The sequence below is a fragment of the Diorhabda sublineata genome, chromosome 6 (genome assembly GCF_026230105.1).
Source record: "Diorhabda sublineata isolate icDioSubl1.1 chromosome 6, icDioSubl1.1, whole genome shotgun sequence".
Lineage (NCBI taxonomy): Eukaryota > Metazoa > Arthropoda > Insecta > Coleoptera > Chrysomelidae > Diorhabda > Diorhabda sublineata.
The window spans coordinates 10,362,439-10,381,517 of NC_079479.1; the positions used below are offsets into that span (position 1 = coordinate 10,362,439).

The 19,079-nt window shown below is 33.6% G+C and overlaps 1 protein-coding gene across 1 annotated transcript in view; it reads right to left on the bottom strand.

The window, feature by feature from the left end:
* Positions 1-578: 578 nt before the first annotated feature.
* LOC130444933 (uncharacterized) overlaps positions 579-19,079 on the bottom strand; it is a 31,210-nt gene continuing 12,709 nt past the window's right edge. Inside the window, exons 8-17 of the mRNA XM_056780322.1 lie at positions 18,168-18,375; positions 17,630-17,717; positions 16,331-16,539; positions 14,347-14,737; positions 11,062-11,164; positions 9,359-9,518; positions 6,250-6,441; positions 3,841-4,055; positions 2,495-2,713; positions 579-1,342 (exon numbers count right to left, since the gene is read on the bottom strand). Of these exons, the coding sequence (XP_056636300.1) occupies positions 1,130-1,342; positions 2,495-2,713; positions 3,841-4,055; positions 6,250-6,441; positions 9,359-9,518; positions 11,062-11,164; positions 14,347-14,737; positions 16,331-16,539; positions 17,630-17,717; positions 18,168-18,375 (1,998 nt within the window). The 3' untranslated portion in view covers positions 579-1,129. The remainder of the gene's footprint in view (positions 1,343-2,494; positions 2,714-3,840; positions 4,056-6,249; positions 6,442-9,358; positions 9,519-11,061; positions 11,165-14,346; positions 14,738-16,330; positions 16,540-17,629; positions 17,718-18,167; positions 18,376-19,079) is intronic.

Genomic DNA, 19,079 nt, shown 5'->3' on the forward strand with positions numbered 1-19,079 from the left:
TACCATTTACCTGATACAGCAACGCACAAATACTTATTAAAGATGAAGGCATTTGAAATAGGACTCAGAGTCCCTAATTCTCTTGTGATTGGTCTTTTCTGTACACTACCGTTTTGATCTCCCTTTTATGTTATGTTTAGAAAAACTTCTCAAGCTGCATTTGGGGATATTCTCATTAACCCTTTACCTTTACCTCAAGATGTGCTCTCCACCATTTATCTGTTATGTCCAATGCCTTTGAATTATTTTTTAAACATTTTTGAGTTTTTTTCTGACTATGTAATCTTTCAATGGCCATCGTCGACTAGAATTACCACTATGGAGACGATGATGCATCTCTCTGTGGACAGCCTTTCTACTTTCACTACTTCTGTTTCCTCACCTAATGTGATTTTATAAATGTACTTCTTCTATTTAGTGGTATAGTATATTGGGAATATCGTTGAATGTTCTTTTTATATCAAGGAACTTAACTAGAGACATTGTTGTTAATTCACATAAAAATGATAACAGTCCGTTAATATCATCCTTCAAAGCCTGAAATAGGTCATATATAAAATAGAATAAAACTCACCATGAAACATTTTGACATAAATTTTATTTTCAATCTTTACAAATGAAAAATCAATAAATATATATACAAGCCATAAGTTTTTAGTGAGGCAATAATCTCTACCTCCTATAAATTATACAAATAATAATAAAGTAATATCCTCAATTTTTGGAGCAAATTAAAGACAAATTAGTCTAGTTAATAGTTTCATAATAGATAAATAACCTCCCTCCCCTCTGCGCGATTCTGGAATAAATACTAAAAAAGCAAAAAAAGTGAAAAGAATAATAGATACAAAAAAAGTATTTATAAAAACACAGAATATGTTGCAAATGTTAATTATAAAGCAAAAGATATAAATATTAATCCTTATCGGATATTCATCAAGCATATTAAATATATTTCAATAGACCACCATCTTCAAGAAATTTTAGAACTAACATCTATTCAGGATTAGCAGCACCTCGACACAGTACGAGCTCTTTTCGACAAGATATTTTCTCACTGATAATTGAATTTCGTTTAAAACTTTTTCCCGCAGTAGAAGTTCAATGCTAATAGTTTTTCAATTTTCGATTACCTTTTTTCGGATTTATCTATTTGAGCATCTGTATCCAGACTCTTTATATAAGTGACTCTGATAAATCCGATTTGGTATCCAGCAGCGTAGTACAAACTTGCTTGTCTATTAGGGTTGAAACTGATCTTGTTTATTTCTTGGAGAGGATATAAATTAGGTTTGGAATATTCAGATTGGTATGTAGTCAATTTCAAGGTATGAGTGTGACCCTAAAAAAATTCTTCATAAATACAAAGGAAAAAATACTTGAAAGACTTTGAGTAAATAGTTGGTGAAATGCTGTATGACAATTAATATTTTTGGATCGTGTTTTATCTGTATCGTCCAATACATCTACCTTCATCATCAAACCTCCTATTTCACAGTTATTGTTCTTATGCCATAACGGTTCCAAAAATTTGAACCGATAGTTCCTTGGTTTTAGTCAAACTTACAAGTCTGAATTTTCGAGAACGAAAACTACACTACAATCATGAACGCCGAAGAAATAAGTGACAGTTAAATAATAATAAATATATGGGGTTAGCAAAAACTTTTGAGCGGTAGTGTAAATAAATGTAGATTCTGCCTGCTCTGCCAAAACAAGAGTTGCACATCGAGGTGGTTGACGTGTCAGTAGTGTCGCTTGGGATTCACAGAAGTCAAACAATCGTTATAAAAAAGTTAGAAACTATAGCAATCTAGCTCATGCACAAATTTATTTTGACAAATCGAAAAGAAAAACTTTGTTGTAAATGGAAATATTGGGTTCATTCCTGGTCTCGGAAGGTACCAATAAAACTAAGAAAGTTTTTAGATTACAAAAATGCCAAATCTATGTTTTCTTGAAGAAAATCAACTACTACAATGTCAAAATAATATTGTTGAGAATATCTGCTCGAGCTTGTGTTGTAGTAAATGATCTCTTAATAAGTTTCAGCATGTAAATCCGCTCGGTTTCTTCTACCCTTCCTTGACCCTGAGAAGCTTCTTTTATTGCTGTTTAGTCTCAGGTAAGTTGTGGTTGGCTACTTTTACGAAGTATTCATTGAGTTTCTGGCAGGTTGTAATCAAACGAGGCACCCAGCTAGCAGATAGCTTATCCATAACCATGTGATTATTCAAATTGAAAACACCATGCCTGTGAGATGCCTATGGTTTTCAAAATCTCTCGTATTTTCAATCAACAATAGATTTTTTAAATTATTTTGAATTAGGCTTCAACTGGCCGTCGGGTATGTTCAGTATCAATAATTCAATAAATCACTGAAATTGATTGTGTAGGGGTTATGTTTGTTTTTCGAAAAGATACTACTTAAAGAGCAGAGAAAATTAAGCAAAAAGTAATCTGCCGTCAATATTAAGACAAATTTTATACATACCGGTTTAATATCACAGAAGAGTACGCCATATTGATTTATTGATTCTTGATATTGAAGAGGTTCGTATACATCATAAGGGTCTTTACCTACCATATAATCTTTCGCAGTATAGGCCCGTTTTCTGGGTAGAAGCTTCAAAAATTCTTGTTTTTTCTTTTCGACAATCGCCCTTTTTTCAGGAGACTTGGATTTATCTATTAACTTCGTGTAACCCAACAACTGGAAAAATAGTGGATTGTTAGTTTTGTAATCCACAAGTGGTTTGCTAAAAGTGTGACGGAGAAGAAGATACGATCGAGCATCTGCTCTTCTGGGAGACTGCCCAAGAGATTGTCTTGAAGAAATAACAGAATTAGACGTTGTAAAAGAAAGCAACTTCCTTTTGGGTTGGTTAAGGTGCAATTTAGAACATGGTCACGTCGTACAATTTTGACTAGAGCGTCATTTTAAATTTATTGCAGTGTCAAAACTAAATTGTTTAGCTTTTAAAATCTGGTATTATAGCAAAAATCTTAACCTATATTATCAGTTGTTTACTAGTGTTTTGAAAAGTGCTATGAACTACGAGGTAAATAGTTTACAGTATAACTTTAAGGATATAATATATATTCATCGATCAGACTATTGACAGAGGTGGTATATGTTAGTGTGTTTTTTTTCAGCGTTTTGAAGTATTATTTCAGAAGGCGCTCCAGTCGAAATTATGCCAGGTGATTAGACGCTTTAAGTTAGCGTTAACAGTAAATTAACGGTTGAAAATAAGCTACAAAACGGAAAACATGGGAATGTGATTAGATAGTTCACTATGAAGAATTTAAATAAATTAGTTACGTGTAGTGTATAGTGTTAATAAATTAATAACGTAAAAGATAGTGTATTAATTCACTCCACGAATAGAAATCGTATAATTAAAAAAAAAGAAAAACATTACAGTACTAACTAGAAGACTATTTTAAGGTATAAGCGATTTAAAAATAAAAATGAGATAATTAAGGATGAGGATCGTTCAGGATATCCTTCGATCTTACAAACATGAAAATGTCAATAAGTGTACAACTTATTTTTCAAACAGGCTATTGACCTGATTGAAAAATGTAAAATCTCGTACAGGTAAGAAAAATCTAGTTTTACACGAATAAAAATAATTCTATTAGAAAGGAACGTTTTGATATTATTTCCTGAAACTGTGGTTACGGTAGATTAAATTCAATTAATCTATAAAGCTTATCAAATATGCTCCCATTTATATGGGATGAAGCGTTGCTAGCTGATGGTGGTATTAATATAATATTTATTAAAAAAATCATTCACCATATGTTTTAATCACATCTAATATTTTTACTTACACATCGGAAAGGTATTCCCTTTTTCAACAAATCTTGACAAAACAACATTTGGTGTGGAAATGATCCTATAATCTCACCAACTGTATTGGCATGCACGAAACCGTTTAACCAGTCGCTAGATGATAACGTTAATATTGTACCTCCTGTAGAATTTGAGACTTTGGAATTTTCATTTAAATATTCCCTATGACAGTATTGCGTCAATGTAACTAAACCTGAAATTCAATACACAAAGAAAATTCATTACTGTGATTTATGGGGTATAGAGGTAAAGAGGACTGTCTTGAACGGGAGAAAAGTGTCCATTTGTAAACAGTAAATAACAGTTCGAAGACTCACCAAAATAGCGCTAGTGTAGCAAGTGGAAATGATATGAATCTAGCAGTTATAAACAGAATGGAGTGTGCTGGGTCGAAAATGTTGAAATTGAGAAATATACAGTATTTGAAATCTCAACTATTTATATATAAAATAGCTCGACTCGGAGTTCTAATGCAAATTTCAGCATTATGATGGCTCCCAGGATAAACACACAGACTCAAAAATTGATTGAAAGCAGTCTTCAAGCCTCGTATTTCAGTTACGACAGATTTTTGGCGTGCTGAAATTCTTTTGTTAAGTAGGTGACCTTTGAAGGTACAAAGAGTGATCCCCGTGCAAATGGACAGTCTTCATATAAACTATAAAAATATCAGCCACAATAAAAGCAATCGCTTTGATCGAATTTTGGTGTAGGAATCTAAATTTTGATACTAGAAGGAACTTTACTTCAGAGAAAAAAGGTTTTTTGGAAATTTTCAAATATCATTTTTGACTGACTCAAAAACTGAAATTTTTTTTTATCTTCCACAGTATAGATACTATTAATTGCTTAAAAGCAGTTGAATAATTAATATATAAATTAAAATGAATGGATCAATGTTTTGGATCAAGAAAAGTTGCCTCTATTTGTATAAAAAACAGTTCATTTAAAATTTAGAAGTGTTTTTAAATGCTAACGGAATTTCATAGCGGGAAAGTCTTTTTTAAAAAATTCTACAAGGTTTTTTATTGAATATATTAAAATATTTATGGAATTGTGTTACCAATGTGAAATTTTATTTAAAAAAATCTTGTGAAGCAACAGAAAATGGTAACATAAATTTTCCTAAGTAGTTAAAACGTTAAAAACCTAACCAATAAGTAATAATAATACTTTAAATATTAGATGATGCTATCCGTAGAAAATATAATTGAACTTAAGTCAGTCCTATTCTTCAAAATATAATTTGACAGCTGTAATATATAACAGGTTACCGTAAATCCATACAAAAACGTGTATAGTGATTTGATATTAACACTGGGAAAATTGTGTTCAATGAAAAGTTATACAGTTAGACAAAAATTAAAAATTAAAGATTTGATATGTCTCAACATATGTCTTTTTTTCAACCAACAGTATAATAATTTTTTTCATTTTTTATAATTTGTAGATGTTATTGTTTATTACCATTCATATAATTGTTAAATGCATTTTTTCAATAGTTACGATATGCAAATAACAATTTAATTTACTATCCTACTCTGATAATTATTTCTACTCGCTACTGAAGCGCCATCTTAATGTGCTCCCTTTCAGCCTCGACCTTACATCCAGATCTGGAATCCAAGTTACATGTTAACGTTAAAAAACGCGCTAAGTACACTCTCTACCTCATTGGTGGCGTGGAAACGTGTGCATATTAATACTGTTACAGCTTTTTGAATCGAAATAACTCAGAAACGGTGGATAATAGGAAAAAAGTATTTACATATTTTTTATAGATGCATCAATGATCTACAATTTTTGTTTGAGGTATTTTTATGATAAAAATCAAGGTTTCCTTTGACCTTTAACCTTGAATAAAATTTTTTTCATACACGCGAATGATGAGGAACTTTCAAATTTTATTTTTAATTACATTTTAAACAATTTTACTGATTTTCAGCTTGATGGGATTTTATTTAATTTCGAATGTTTAAATTGACCGGACTATAAATTATACAAATAAATACTTAGTTTCGCTGAAAATCACGGAAAACTATTTTTTGTCAACCTTTGACCTTGAATAAAACTTTCTAAGCATGGGAATTGTGGGGAATTTTAAATTTCGTTTATAATTATAATTTGAACAATTTTATTGATTTAGGTATCACCCAATGTCTAGATTGACCGTACTATTCAATACTATTTTCCTTGGATTATTATTACTTACTACGTGTATAGTAACATCACACAACTTGTTACTTACTTCGAAACTCATTTTTGAACTTCCACATTCATTAGAAACTGATATGACAAGTTGAGTTTCGAAAAATGAAATCTATAGAGGTAATTTTGTGATAGGTTCATTTGATATTAACTTCTACGGATTGCAAATATTTACTTACCATTAGCAAGTGTAGCTTCCTCATTTGCGGTAACAAAAGATAACCAATTCGTTAACCAAGTACCGTCCGTTGAGATTTTGTTCTTTTTTGTTGAATACCTGTATTCGGTGAGTAAATCCCACACGAACGTATTTTTATCATACGAACTGGTCATTAAAAATCTATCACCTTCGATTGGTATCCAAGATAATACTAAAAATAATAGAATACGGTTAAAATAATTCATATTAGATTAAATATTTAAGAAGTGGAGCAACCGGAAGAGCTCAATCGTTTGCTTTTATTTATTATTTAGACAATATATATTTGAAAATGTAAAATATCTTTCTCCTAGTTTTTGTTTAATTTCTAATAATTGAGTAATTTTTTTAAGACAGGGAAGAGAAAATAATCCGAGGGAGCTAAATCTGGCAAATAAGGTGTGTTAATTGTGGCCATTGCAATAACGGATGAGGAAGCCGAATAAGGTGCATGAAGTAGCAATTCAAACTCTAATTCATTAATTGTGGCCATTGCAATAACGGATGAGGAATCTTATGCATTGTCTTGATTAAACAAAAATTCCTTCCTAACCAAATATGACCGTTTTTGCTTGAATTCTTCGCTCAAACGTTGCATAATACTAGCTATTGATATTTTCCTCTTTTTCAAAATAGTCAATGTAAATTAACCCACACGCATCCCAAAAAACCGACGCGATGACCTTGCCTGCAGATGGAATGGTCTTTGGAACTGGTTCTCCCTTTTCAGTCCATTGTTTTGATTGTTCTTTAGTTTTGGGTATGAAGTGATGGGCCTACTTTTAATCCATTGTTATAAAACGACTTTAACTCTGTGAAACATTGTCAAAAACTCGATGGAAACATCTTCACAACGTTGTTTTTGTTCCATAGCTCGTGCACTTTCAGTGGACAATCATTCAGTACCACTTTGTGGATTTTATTCATCATTTCTGGAATCGTCACCTCATTTGGTCAACCAGTCGATGCTGGTCTTCGCAGGTGAAACGGCCTCATTTAAACTCTGCTACCTAATAGTTTACTGTTGATAACGAAGGAGCAGCCTGATTCAGAGTAGAATCTACTTCATCTTTTTTATTAGTTGGGCTAACACCTCACAAATAAAAGTATTGTATAAGTATAATTCAACTATAACCAAACGACAACAATGCACAGAATTATTAAAGTGAGACCTAAAAAAGTCCGTTTGATGGTACTGAAAACTTGCCAATTGGTATAGACCGTGAAACCGGTTCTTTTCTAATATGTTATCGGAGTTAAACGATTGGCGAGTGCGCAGAAATTTTTTTGAGGTTTAGGTTACTTTCTTTTATCTAAACAATCTCTAAGTAGTCCTTTTGGTTTGTTTACGGCAATATAAAGATTTCAAGATTACGAAGGTCTTAGAAGGAGGATTTTAATATTTGCCACGAGAGTCTATCGACCGTATGTTAGTCAATACTTTGATCGAGAATACGGAGGTTGTACCAAAGCTAAAGTATCGGGAGAAGGTGCTAGGCTAAATCCAACAGTGTGTAGTGGTTTCCTCACTTCCGATCCCGCCCATTCGCGATTCACACTACGTTGTTTAATGTTCGTTTGACAACTGCAAGAGATGGTTCAGCACGTCCGTAAATGGTACAGGGCATGGAAGTTGACGATGAAGAATAGAATGAAAGGCCAAGGGTTTCGGATGCGATTGTTCAGAAGATCAACAGTGAGCTGCCCAAAAATGGGAGGGTCAATGTCCATGAACTACGTATTTCTGAAGCTTCCCATAGTACAAAAGGCAGACATTTAACAGCAACGGTTGGGTTATTGCAAAGTGAGTGTTCGTTGAATCCCCGGAATACTGACTAACGGACACAAGGAGCAACGCCTTGACTATGCTCGGAAGAGTCTTTAACAATGTGAAGGAATAGGCAACTAGGAGAAGTTTTTGGACTATCTCATCATAGCACATGAAACGTGGGTATTTCTTCACACCCCTGAAACAAAACAACATTTTCGTCTAGTCCACCGCCACCAACGAAATCAAACAAACACAGACGACAGGAAAGATTATGGCGAGTGTATCCTAAGGGATTTCATGCAAACTCGGACGACAATAGAATCAGATAAATGTAAAACATTGACCAAACTTCGGTGAGCAACGCTCAACTCCGCGTTGCTCATCATCCGGACTAAGCCAGTGGCGATATTCACCTCTTACTCAACCCTTAGGGAGAAACGTTTCAAGATCGACGATCAAGTCCGAGTAGATGTCACACGCTTCCTCAACGAATTAGCTGGAGACTCCTTCGACTTAGGAATATAAAAGCTGAAGCACCGTCTTCAAAAATGTATAAAAATAGACAGCAGGGTAAGCTATTCAACCATATATAGATTAATAACAAAAACAGTGTTTTCCTTTAGTAAAAAATATGGGAACCGTACTTTTGGTACAATCCTCATTCATCGGGACAGTGACAAGTGAATTCAAAAAGAGCTGAACGGTGCATTTGAAATAAATTAGATAAGCGTGTACATAAATTAAATATTAGTGAATAGTTAAGCGTGTGAGTGTTAGTGAATAGTTAGTATATAAATAAATAAAATACTTAAGAGAGATAGACTATTATAAATTTATCCAACCTTTTTTTTTAATTAAAAACTGTTCAAATAAATAAGAAAAAAATTACAATGAGGTTTACAGTGAAAGGAAAAGTGAACGATTAGAGACTTAGATGGATTAATGATCTAGCGTTAGACCAGAGAGTGAAAAAAAGATGCTGGCAAAAATAAAACCAAATGTAAGCACATTGTTGAGGCACACCCTGGGCCGTATGCCATTTGAGGTTAGGAATTTTGAACACACGTATTTGATAACTTGAATGTTTTAATACTTTACAACTGAGACTACTCACTAACAAACTAAATATCTCAACAATGTCCCACCTTCGGTAACTGAAGATTTTTTTATCAAAACGCGCGTGTTATCGTTTATTGGTGTATTGGTAGTGTAAATAGTGTATGGAGGGTGATCAAGTTAAGTGGTAGTTTAATTGTGAAATAAATAAAATTTTATTACCGTAAAAGTGTGAAGATTGACCCTTAAGATACCTGCTTACCTGATATAAAATGTGTGTGCGCTTTAAGTATTTTGTAAGGTAATAATACGTCTATCGAATTTTGATCTTTGAATTTAATCAAGTTAGAAGTAACGTTGAGGTTATATAAACCGACATTACCGTCCGAATAACCGACGGCTATACTTGTACAACCGGAAACCTGAAAAATATGTTTAGGTTAGGTGAAAGAATCACTAGATATTGTGTTTTGAAAGTAAGGTGTCTAACTAAAGGCGTAGGGACATAAATTTTAGGTAGCTTAGTAAGTAAGGTTTCAAGTATGGAAAATAAATAAAAAAAATAATTGCTAAGATGTCATTGTTAAAATTATTGCCCTTCCTAGTACGTAATTTCGACTGGCGTTGCGGGTTAAGGACTCAAAATAAAACTGTCCTAAGAGTTTTCTTAAAATGCCAACGTTTCAATCTTTTATTTGAACTTTCCGCAACACCATTCGAAATTACATGCTAGGAAGGGCAATGACATCTTCTACTGGGTTTTTCAAAAATATCGACAACACACATGGCACAGTCTTGCTAAAGACTTCCTAAATCCAACTATAACCTCAATTTTGCCCCATCACCCTCGGTTTGTGAGGGACATCCCCTTCTTATTTTTCACATATTTTTTACAAATTTCAACTTACAGCCGTTGAACATTTGGAAGCAGGTAATAAAATTTTTAGCAAATATGTATGTAGTGTTGCAGAAATCCATTGGAGAATGGGTTGTGTGTATGGGAAAAACTTCATGAGTGATGGTGTTGTGTGTGAATGGTGTCGAAAGTTTAAAGATGGCCGTAATTGTGCATGATGAAGATGGTCAAGGACGAAAAACTGTCGTTTCAGATGACCTGGTTGAACGAGTTGATAGAATGGTTAAAGAAAACCGCAGATTCACCATTACCGCTTTGTCTACGAAATTTCCAAAAGTTTCAAGGTCTGCTTTGTACTCTATTGTTACTGAACGGTTAGGCTACATTGGCGTCAACTTTCTTTGAAGAGGTTATTGAAAAGCTTGTCTACAGATATGACATTTGTCTCCATCTCTTCAGTGATTATGTCGAAAAGTAACCGTAAGCGTACTAATATTTTGGTAATAAAATTATTGTTTTGTCTCTTATTTATAACCTAACGCAGGTTGAAAAGAAACCGGCCCTTGTAAAAGTGTTTAGTAAGACGATTCATATTTTACGGTTGTGAAACATTGTATCCCAATAAAAGAACAAGTAGTGCATTGCAAACTGCAAATATGGAAAGAATGGTTCGACAAATTACCAAATAGGACATCTGGAGATTAGGTCACTAATGGAATTCATTGAGCACAGATAGTTAAGTTAGTGACGTCCTTTAGAAAGATGGAAGATTCGAGACCAATAAAGAGAGTATGGAAAGCAAAATTATGTAAAAAGAAAAAAAGGACTTGAAACAGCATGGGACAAAGTAATTGGTACTATACTTGAAAGAAAAGAGGAACAACATGGAGAGGAGTAAAAATAACAGCACTTGGTAAAAAAGAATGGAAAAAGTTATACATATAAGAGTTATTTCTACCTTTATTACATAAAATTTACAATATTGAAATAAAAGAAATCATTGTGGTGTTTTTTATTTTTCAGAGTAAAATAATTTGAAAAATATGACAATTTATTATATATCCTCAAATGAAGAGAAATTGATTAAGCATCAATAAAAAAATACTTACTCTGCTCCAGGATATTTTTGTAGCAAAAATTGTTCTTTTCATTTCGCTCTCTTTTGCTATTAACTGTAACTTGATTACCGGACTCAATTTATAAAACAAACCCCTGAAAAAAATTGAATTTAACGTCTTTTGAATTTGAAACTAATTTGCAGTAGCAACTATCAAATATTCTAATAAATAATAAAAAAATCATAATTCATTATATTCATAGAGCACCTTGAAACTATAAAATTCTTTCAGGTGCAATGAAATCCTAAATGCAGATGTTGCTTAATCAAGCCAGACGAATACTTGACCCCTTAGGTCAAACAGCAAAAGAATTTTCAATAAACGAGAAATCTCCGAACGGCTCAGAGATTTCACTGAAAAAATAATTAATTTTGTAGTTTTCCTACACTGGCAACCCCGTTTCAAACAGCTTGTCAGTTGTCATTTTCCAAAATAGCGGAACACAGTGGTACGTAAGGTTTTTTCATATCAAAATTGTCAGCTCGGTTTTTATGTGTGTGATTTTACTGTCGTCCGATAAATCGGACGTCATGCACATTGGGCTCTAAGGTGTGATTTGTGAGGATGAGACTGCGGAAAACCTTATGTTGAAAACACCTATTGAACAAGGTGGTCAGGCTACAGATGAGGACAGTAATAAGTCTGATGAGGACAGTGACAAGTCTGATGAGGAGTATAAGGCTAACGTCAACCACTTGGGACGCTAATTGCTACAAAGTAGATGTAAACTACAACGTTTTCAAGCAAATAAAGATAATAATCTGCCATAAACATCTTTAGGGCTCTAATCAAATACCGGAACTTTGTGATCATTTTCATTGAGTTAAAAGTGATGATGAAGATTATGGACCCCTTTTTTCTGTAAAAGCGCGGAATCATCCGCCTAAAAAGTCACAAACCAAGAAGAAAAGGACGACTTTGTAGAAAAAAGTTTTCATCCACAAAGTACAACACACAACCAACGTCTGAAGAAATTCAGAATTGTAAAAACCCCCTAAAATATATCAGGATCTTTTATCACAAATATTTAGTAGAAGAAATTATAGACCTAACAAACCCCTATGTGGGACAGAAAAATAAGTCATTGACGGTTATATAAGAAGAGATTTATGTGATTTTGGGTGCTATGTTACCGAATAAAAGACTGTATATATAAAATATTACGATCTAGATGAGCATTATAATGTCGACAAAAGCATGATTCCGTACTATGGAAAGCCCATAAAATTTGGCTTCGTGTGACAGTACTGGTTACATGGTAGCTTTTAGTTTGTACACGGGATAAAGCTCTGACGAAAAAGATTTCAGATTAGGTGGAGATGTAGTTCTCACCCTCATTGAGTTCGGGAAGTTGCCAGCTCAAAGTTGTAATTGATGAAACATCTGCGACAGTTAGGCTACTATGCGACTGGTACGATAAGGGCTAACCGTTTTGAGAACGGCTCGCTAAAAGATGTTAACCAGTTAAAAAAGGAATAACGGGTCTACAGCGATTACAAGATGTCTGACGACATATTTTTATGTCGCTGGAACGATAATAATCTCTCGGTAACAACCAACTTTGAAAATTGGGACTTGACATCTACAACACGATGGTCTAATAAAAAAAGTTTGTAGTAGCAATCCCCAACCTTTATTGATTGCCAGCTACAACTAGCATACAGACGGGGTAGATAAGTGTGATCAAGCTGTTACGAATCTTTGTACAAGAATGCGTGGTGGCCAATATTTGCCTACTTTTTAGATGTTTCGTTGGTGAACAGTGAGTTACTCGCGAGCAAAAATGGATGTAATGAAGAGACAGACTCTTTATTCGCATTTTGATGATATGTAGCTCGAAGTTTGCTTGTCACATATGGAATTGCACCACACCAAGAGCAAAAGCCTACCAAACCCTTATCCACCATACGGTATGGCATCAAACAGCATTGGATTGAATCCATTAGCACAAAATGTCACTGTCCAAATCAATGTGAAGGAAAAACCGAGTTCCAGTGCCTGAAATGCGATGTAAGTTTATGAATGTTTTCGTAGTGGGAATTTGGCAAAATTGAAAGTAGGGATTTTGAGGATATAACCCTCCTATTGCTTTTTCAGGATTATGTAAGTTGGAGTGCTGACCTTGAAATATAAAAAAATCCGAGTAATTAATCAGTAAAATCTGCGCTGAATGCGATTTTTTTACTTTGATTGCAAAAACTGATGTAGCACTATGTTGAATAGTGGTCGACAAAATCGTGGTCATCAAGGATTTCAATTAATTTTTAGCTATATAGAGAAGTGCGTCTCAGGAAGAAATAAAAAAAAATCGGCTTCGGATCACCGCGGTTTCGTAAATTTTGAATTAAATTTTTTTTATTATTGTCTCTTAACGATTCCTTTTTCGCTCGGGCCAACGGCTCATTCTTTTTCACTTACGGTATAGAATAACTCTCTTACCATTTTGACATTTTGAGAATTGTCAGTAGCTGCCTTCCTACTTCTAGGAAGGAATCGATTTATTTTTTACAGTGGTTACCCTGCAGTTATTACAGTGGAGACAGCGGTTACATCCCAGTTATTATACTTATATAGCTTCACCAGCTGTTACAGTGATTACCCCCTTGATCATTATAGTATCAATTTTTGTTTGCCGGCTTCTATAAATGATCTTAATATTTTGAGAGGTTATTGTTGTCTCTGCGACTCATTGGCGTTTACTGGTGAGCATAAACGGTAGTTCTAATTCTTATTAGGCAAGGCGCAAATTGGGACGCATATGGCACGTGGTAGATAGCGTGACATGCTACACGAGGTGATCCGCATAGTGAGACACGCGTTTTCAAATAGGAAACGGTGGGATTTGGATTTGATTGGCAGTTCGCGACTAACCGGCATCAAAAATGTCTCACATTTTTGACAATCAAAAAAAAACAATTGTTTTTATTGAAAAGTTGTTTTATTCCTTGATGAGGAAGAAATTTAAATCACCTAACAGATTTATTCTATCGAAAAGAAAAAACAGTAAACAATTTACAACTAAAATGAGTGATAATGATTTCAGAATGAATCGAAAGACTTGCTAGTAACCGACACTTGTAGCACAGCAAACTGTTTATGAGCTACAGCGGGACACATCTGTGAGCTCACGCGTCAGGTCGCGTTGCGTTGTCAATTAGCGTCAATGTATTCAATTTTTTAGATTACAAAGCTATGTGCTGTGCTGCGTCGCCTCACTCGTGCTATATGTGTCCCAATTTGCGCTTTACCTTAAGTTGAGTAATAATTAATACTTACTTTTCGTCTTCTTTCAAAAACGGTATAGAATAAATGTTTACTGGCATCATCGAACTGGCAACAGCCAATAGTCCCATTCTAGATCCTTTGTCGGAATTTTCGGGATTGAAACATCCAGTTGGACACCATTCCATATGCCATATCGGACCATTATCGAAAATTATACCTAATTCAAAAATAGGTGTTTGAAAATCTACACGATTTTTTAATATTCCGAAATTCCAAAACTGAATCAAAGTTCGTTCAGAGTAATTATGATCTACCCGGTAAGTACCGTTGAAATCTTGACCAATGGCAACGGCTAATATTTGGAGTTCGTTTAATGAAGTGTACGGAGTTGGTAACCAAGAGAGACTCCGGACAGGTCCTCCGCAGAATATAGTCACGTTTGCTGAAACATATATAACAAATAATAACAACTAAAGAGACTTGGAGGATGTCTTTTAGATATTAGATAAAAGACTAAACAAAACAATTTTTACTAAAACTTATTACAAAATATTTCACTACCCAAAAAGTTATAATTATGGTGTGGAGTGCTCTTCTATCTCTTTCTGATACATAAATGCTTAAATCGTTTGTGTCATTTTAAGTTTGTTAATCTGTTGAAAGCTTCGTCGGAGCAATAGTCTAGTCAACAAGCTCAAAAACGTGAAAAAAAGAGATAAAGGTCCTTAAAATATAAGCGGATTTGGAATGATCCGTAGAAAAATGTTTTTTAAGGATTTTGGTGCAAATTAAAATTGCAAAATAAAAAGAAAAAAATGGTATTTAGTTTTTCGTTGATAACTCGAAAAATATCAATTTCTTGAAAAAGGAAAAACTATTAACTAAGATTATTATGCGAACATATTGTAAAGTTTGAACGAAGAAATCAAGCATTTATCTAGAATTTCAATAATCATCTTGCATTAAATATCTAGGAATGCAGTTAGATGCCAAATTAGACTGTAGAAAACACATTAAAAAGAAACGCAACCGAAAAGATCTCGAAAAGAAAGAATTGTATTGATTGCTAGGCAAAAAATAAAAAATGTCGTTAGAAAATAAAATCTTAATGTACAAGACTGTCATCATTCCAATCTGGACTTACACAAAGAGCGCAATCTAAGATTCTGCGAGCAATGGTTGATGCTCTCCTGGTATGTTTCAAACCATAAGATGCATGAAGATCTTCTAATTGCAACAGTACAAGAAACCATAAAACAGTGAATCTAAATGCATTACCAAAAGCTGGAGTCACACGATAATCCCATATTCCACCCATTGATGCCAGGAAGAGACGACCGAAGACTAAAGAGAAACTGGCCAACAGACCTAAAATGAGGTGTGGAAGAGATCCTCTCACTTTTTTTCAACATTTTCTAATTCCTAATGGAAGTCAGATGAACAATGAAATTTAGAATCAGTACACTCCAGTCTATTAGACGCCAACTCAGTGGCTTGATATAGCTGAAGATGATGCAAGTAATATTGACGAAATCCTTGAAGATTAGTATTTACTTTGCAATCCGAACATGACAGTCTGTTATGGTTATTGACCCCGAAGGAAATAAAAATCCAATATGAGCCAAGTTGAACCGACACGAGGACAAAATTGCGCTCATAATATTGTTAAACATTTGAAAGCTAGTTTAGGAATTGATGTATACAAACAATCTGTACAATTAAACAAAGCGTGATTTGTTTTATACTAATCTCAGATAAACATAATATATATATATAGATAATTATTAATCATATAAAATAGTTGTATATAGATATATACAGTGATATATAAAATTATATATAATTGTATATAGACGTATTCTAGATACAAATTGTATTTATTGTAATTATAAATCCAGTGATCCAGGAGATGTCATTCATTTTCACCCTGCATTTCCGATTGGGGTGAGTTATTTGTAATGATTAACTATGTACCTATAGGACAGTTTGGAATAATTAAACATAACCGAATGAAATTGTGAAATAAATATCTTACCGTCTCCCATTTCCGTTTCGAATAATTCAAAATTTTTGAATTTATATTCACTAGAATATACATTTTCGAATCCATTAACGATTTTTTTTGCAACGTCACATGATACATCCGACGGTGGCAAATATTGTTCGATTTGTTCATCAATCAAGTGCATTCCTTTGGAATATAAATTTTCAAATAAATTTTTAGATCTGAAGTGCTTCTGACAACTACAATCAAATACAATTAAATCGATGAGTGGAAAAAAGATACAACTCCAAAAAAAATGGCGTTTTAAACAAAGATAGCCAAAATAAACTTTAGAGACTGCACAGCGACCCCAATGACATCAAAGCGTGGTCAAAAGTATATGTGAAGGTTTTCTTGTTAAAAAATGATATAGTTTATTAAAATAACAATAATTCATTATTATTTGTATGTTTATTTTAAATAAGAATTATAAACTATAGTCGCTATCACCCGTTGTGAATTCAGTTGAATAGATAATAATTAGTCATATTATTAACTTCGAAAGACATATAAAACTAATATGAAATAAGTTGAACCGACGCAAGGACAAGGTTGATAGAAACAATATTGCTAAACATCACAATGTCAGATCTTGTCTTCAAAATAAGCAAGTAGTAAGTACTAAATTAATGCAAACAGTCATGTGAATAATCTTAGTAATAAAATTATTTTAGTTATGTCGTTTCTTTCGCTGCGAGTAATAGAAGGTTGGATCACCTTTTATTCGTTGAGCAGTTATAATCTGAGTACAAAATACTCTGAGTGTCTCAGTTCACTTGAATGAAAATGAAAAGCAGCTATTGTTACATAAAAAAGAAGAAAGGAAATCCTAACATAACCTAACCTCAAGTTACGGTACAAAGAAAACATAAAGAAAGAAAATCGAAACTTGAGTTAGGTTAGAATTCCCTATCTTCGTTTTTTTTGTAACATTGCATTTCTTTTTTATTCTCGATCGATAAAAATAAAAATTTTTGAGTAGTTTTCGGAGGTAAATAGTGTAATTTAAAGTTTTTGGATTTGTTATTGTTCAAAAAAAGTGTTGAAATTTTTGTTTTTTCCTTTGATCTCATTCTTATCTCAAATGTGCTGAAAAAATAAACAAAATAAGATAAAACTTACTGAAAAGATATAAAAATAATTTCTAGATTTTTTATGATGAAAAATATTTTTGTTTATTTAAAATTAGATTTTACCATGCCTTGATGACTTATGAAGCATGAAGGCTGAAAATGATAATTTCTTATCTATTCTCTTTGGGTATAAATTTATAAAATTTGAAATACTCACAATTCAAACGTAAATTCGAAGGCGTGCGAATATAAAGTAAGTTTTTTGCTATTTTTCCTGCTAGTTTCAAGAATGAACAACGGCTTGCCTAAAAAAATTTCAAACGTTAGTATATAGGCCCGTCTTATAAAAACATAGATAATATAGACTGCAATTGAGGTAATCAGTACACCAAGGCCCGGACTGAGTTCATATGGGGCCCTCAGCTAAAACCAGTAAAGAAATCGTATACCATAAAGGGAATTTGTGAGTATCAAAATGGCTTTCCACACTATTTGGGACAAAGAAGAAGAATTTTTGCTTTGGTTGAATTTATTACAATAACAAATTCACTTTATTTGTAGGGCTCCATCAGAGAGTGCTGAATGCATTGCGTCACGATTATTGCGGAACGTAGTGAGCCGATCAGCATTTTGACGCATGCGTCACTTAATTCTGCATATAACGCGTGACCAGGATGTGAGCGTAATGAAAATGTCAAACGTCACATTGTTGATTTTGTATTTTGATGTAAGGTGTACTATTTGTGTATACTTACAATTATTCTGATCTTTTCTCCCTTTGAAACTCGTTCTTGTATTGCTGCTCAGAAGATTTTCGGTTTCGATGTCCTCTTCATCGCTACTTTTATTATTTTGCTCGTAATCAACGTCTGATTTGACTTTCCGATCATGGACTAATTTTAAATGTTCAATTATCGCGTCTTCCGTTGAACAAATACAATAACATTTGTCGCAAGCGTAGTACTGAAATAAATTCCGAAATCACTTTAGTTTTCCAGATAATTGATTTGTATAAGGAGATATTTGCTACCTTCCGGAAATACCGACACAACTCGAAAAAAAATCCGTTTTTCATTCTTTGGCGTTAACAAAATTAAATCGGTAGTGAGCGCTTGAGTAGGTATGCTGGGCTAAAGTATGCAAAGATCGCTGCGAAACTGTCGAGAATGAGTCGCATGATCGATAACATCACACCAGACAACATTCGGCGCGTAGAATAACTCATTTTGGAGTGATCGTGGGATGAATGTTGGAAAACTTTCGGTTGAATTAGGCATTAGTATTGTTAGTGTAGAGCCTATCATTCACGAAAAGTTTCAATACCGCAAAATAACGGCGCGATGGATTTGCACATTGTTGAACTTGCGGTTGGAAATTTGCCGCCGCTAGCTGAAGTAATACGAGGTGCATGAGGACGATTTCACTACAGACGAAACATGGGTACATTATTATACTTTCGAAATCAAGCGGAATAAGGAAGAATGGGTGCTAGTCAAATCAAAGACAACTAGGAGTGCCGTACGTATACAATGTTCTATAAATACTGCATACTGCTCTTTTCTTCTGAAAGCACACGTGACACCTGCATATCGTTCTAAACGGAAGAGCATTACAGCGCGAAGTACGATTCTTCTTCAGGGTAACGCGCAACCGTCGTTACGTACGTC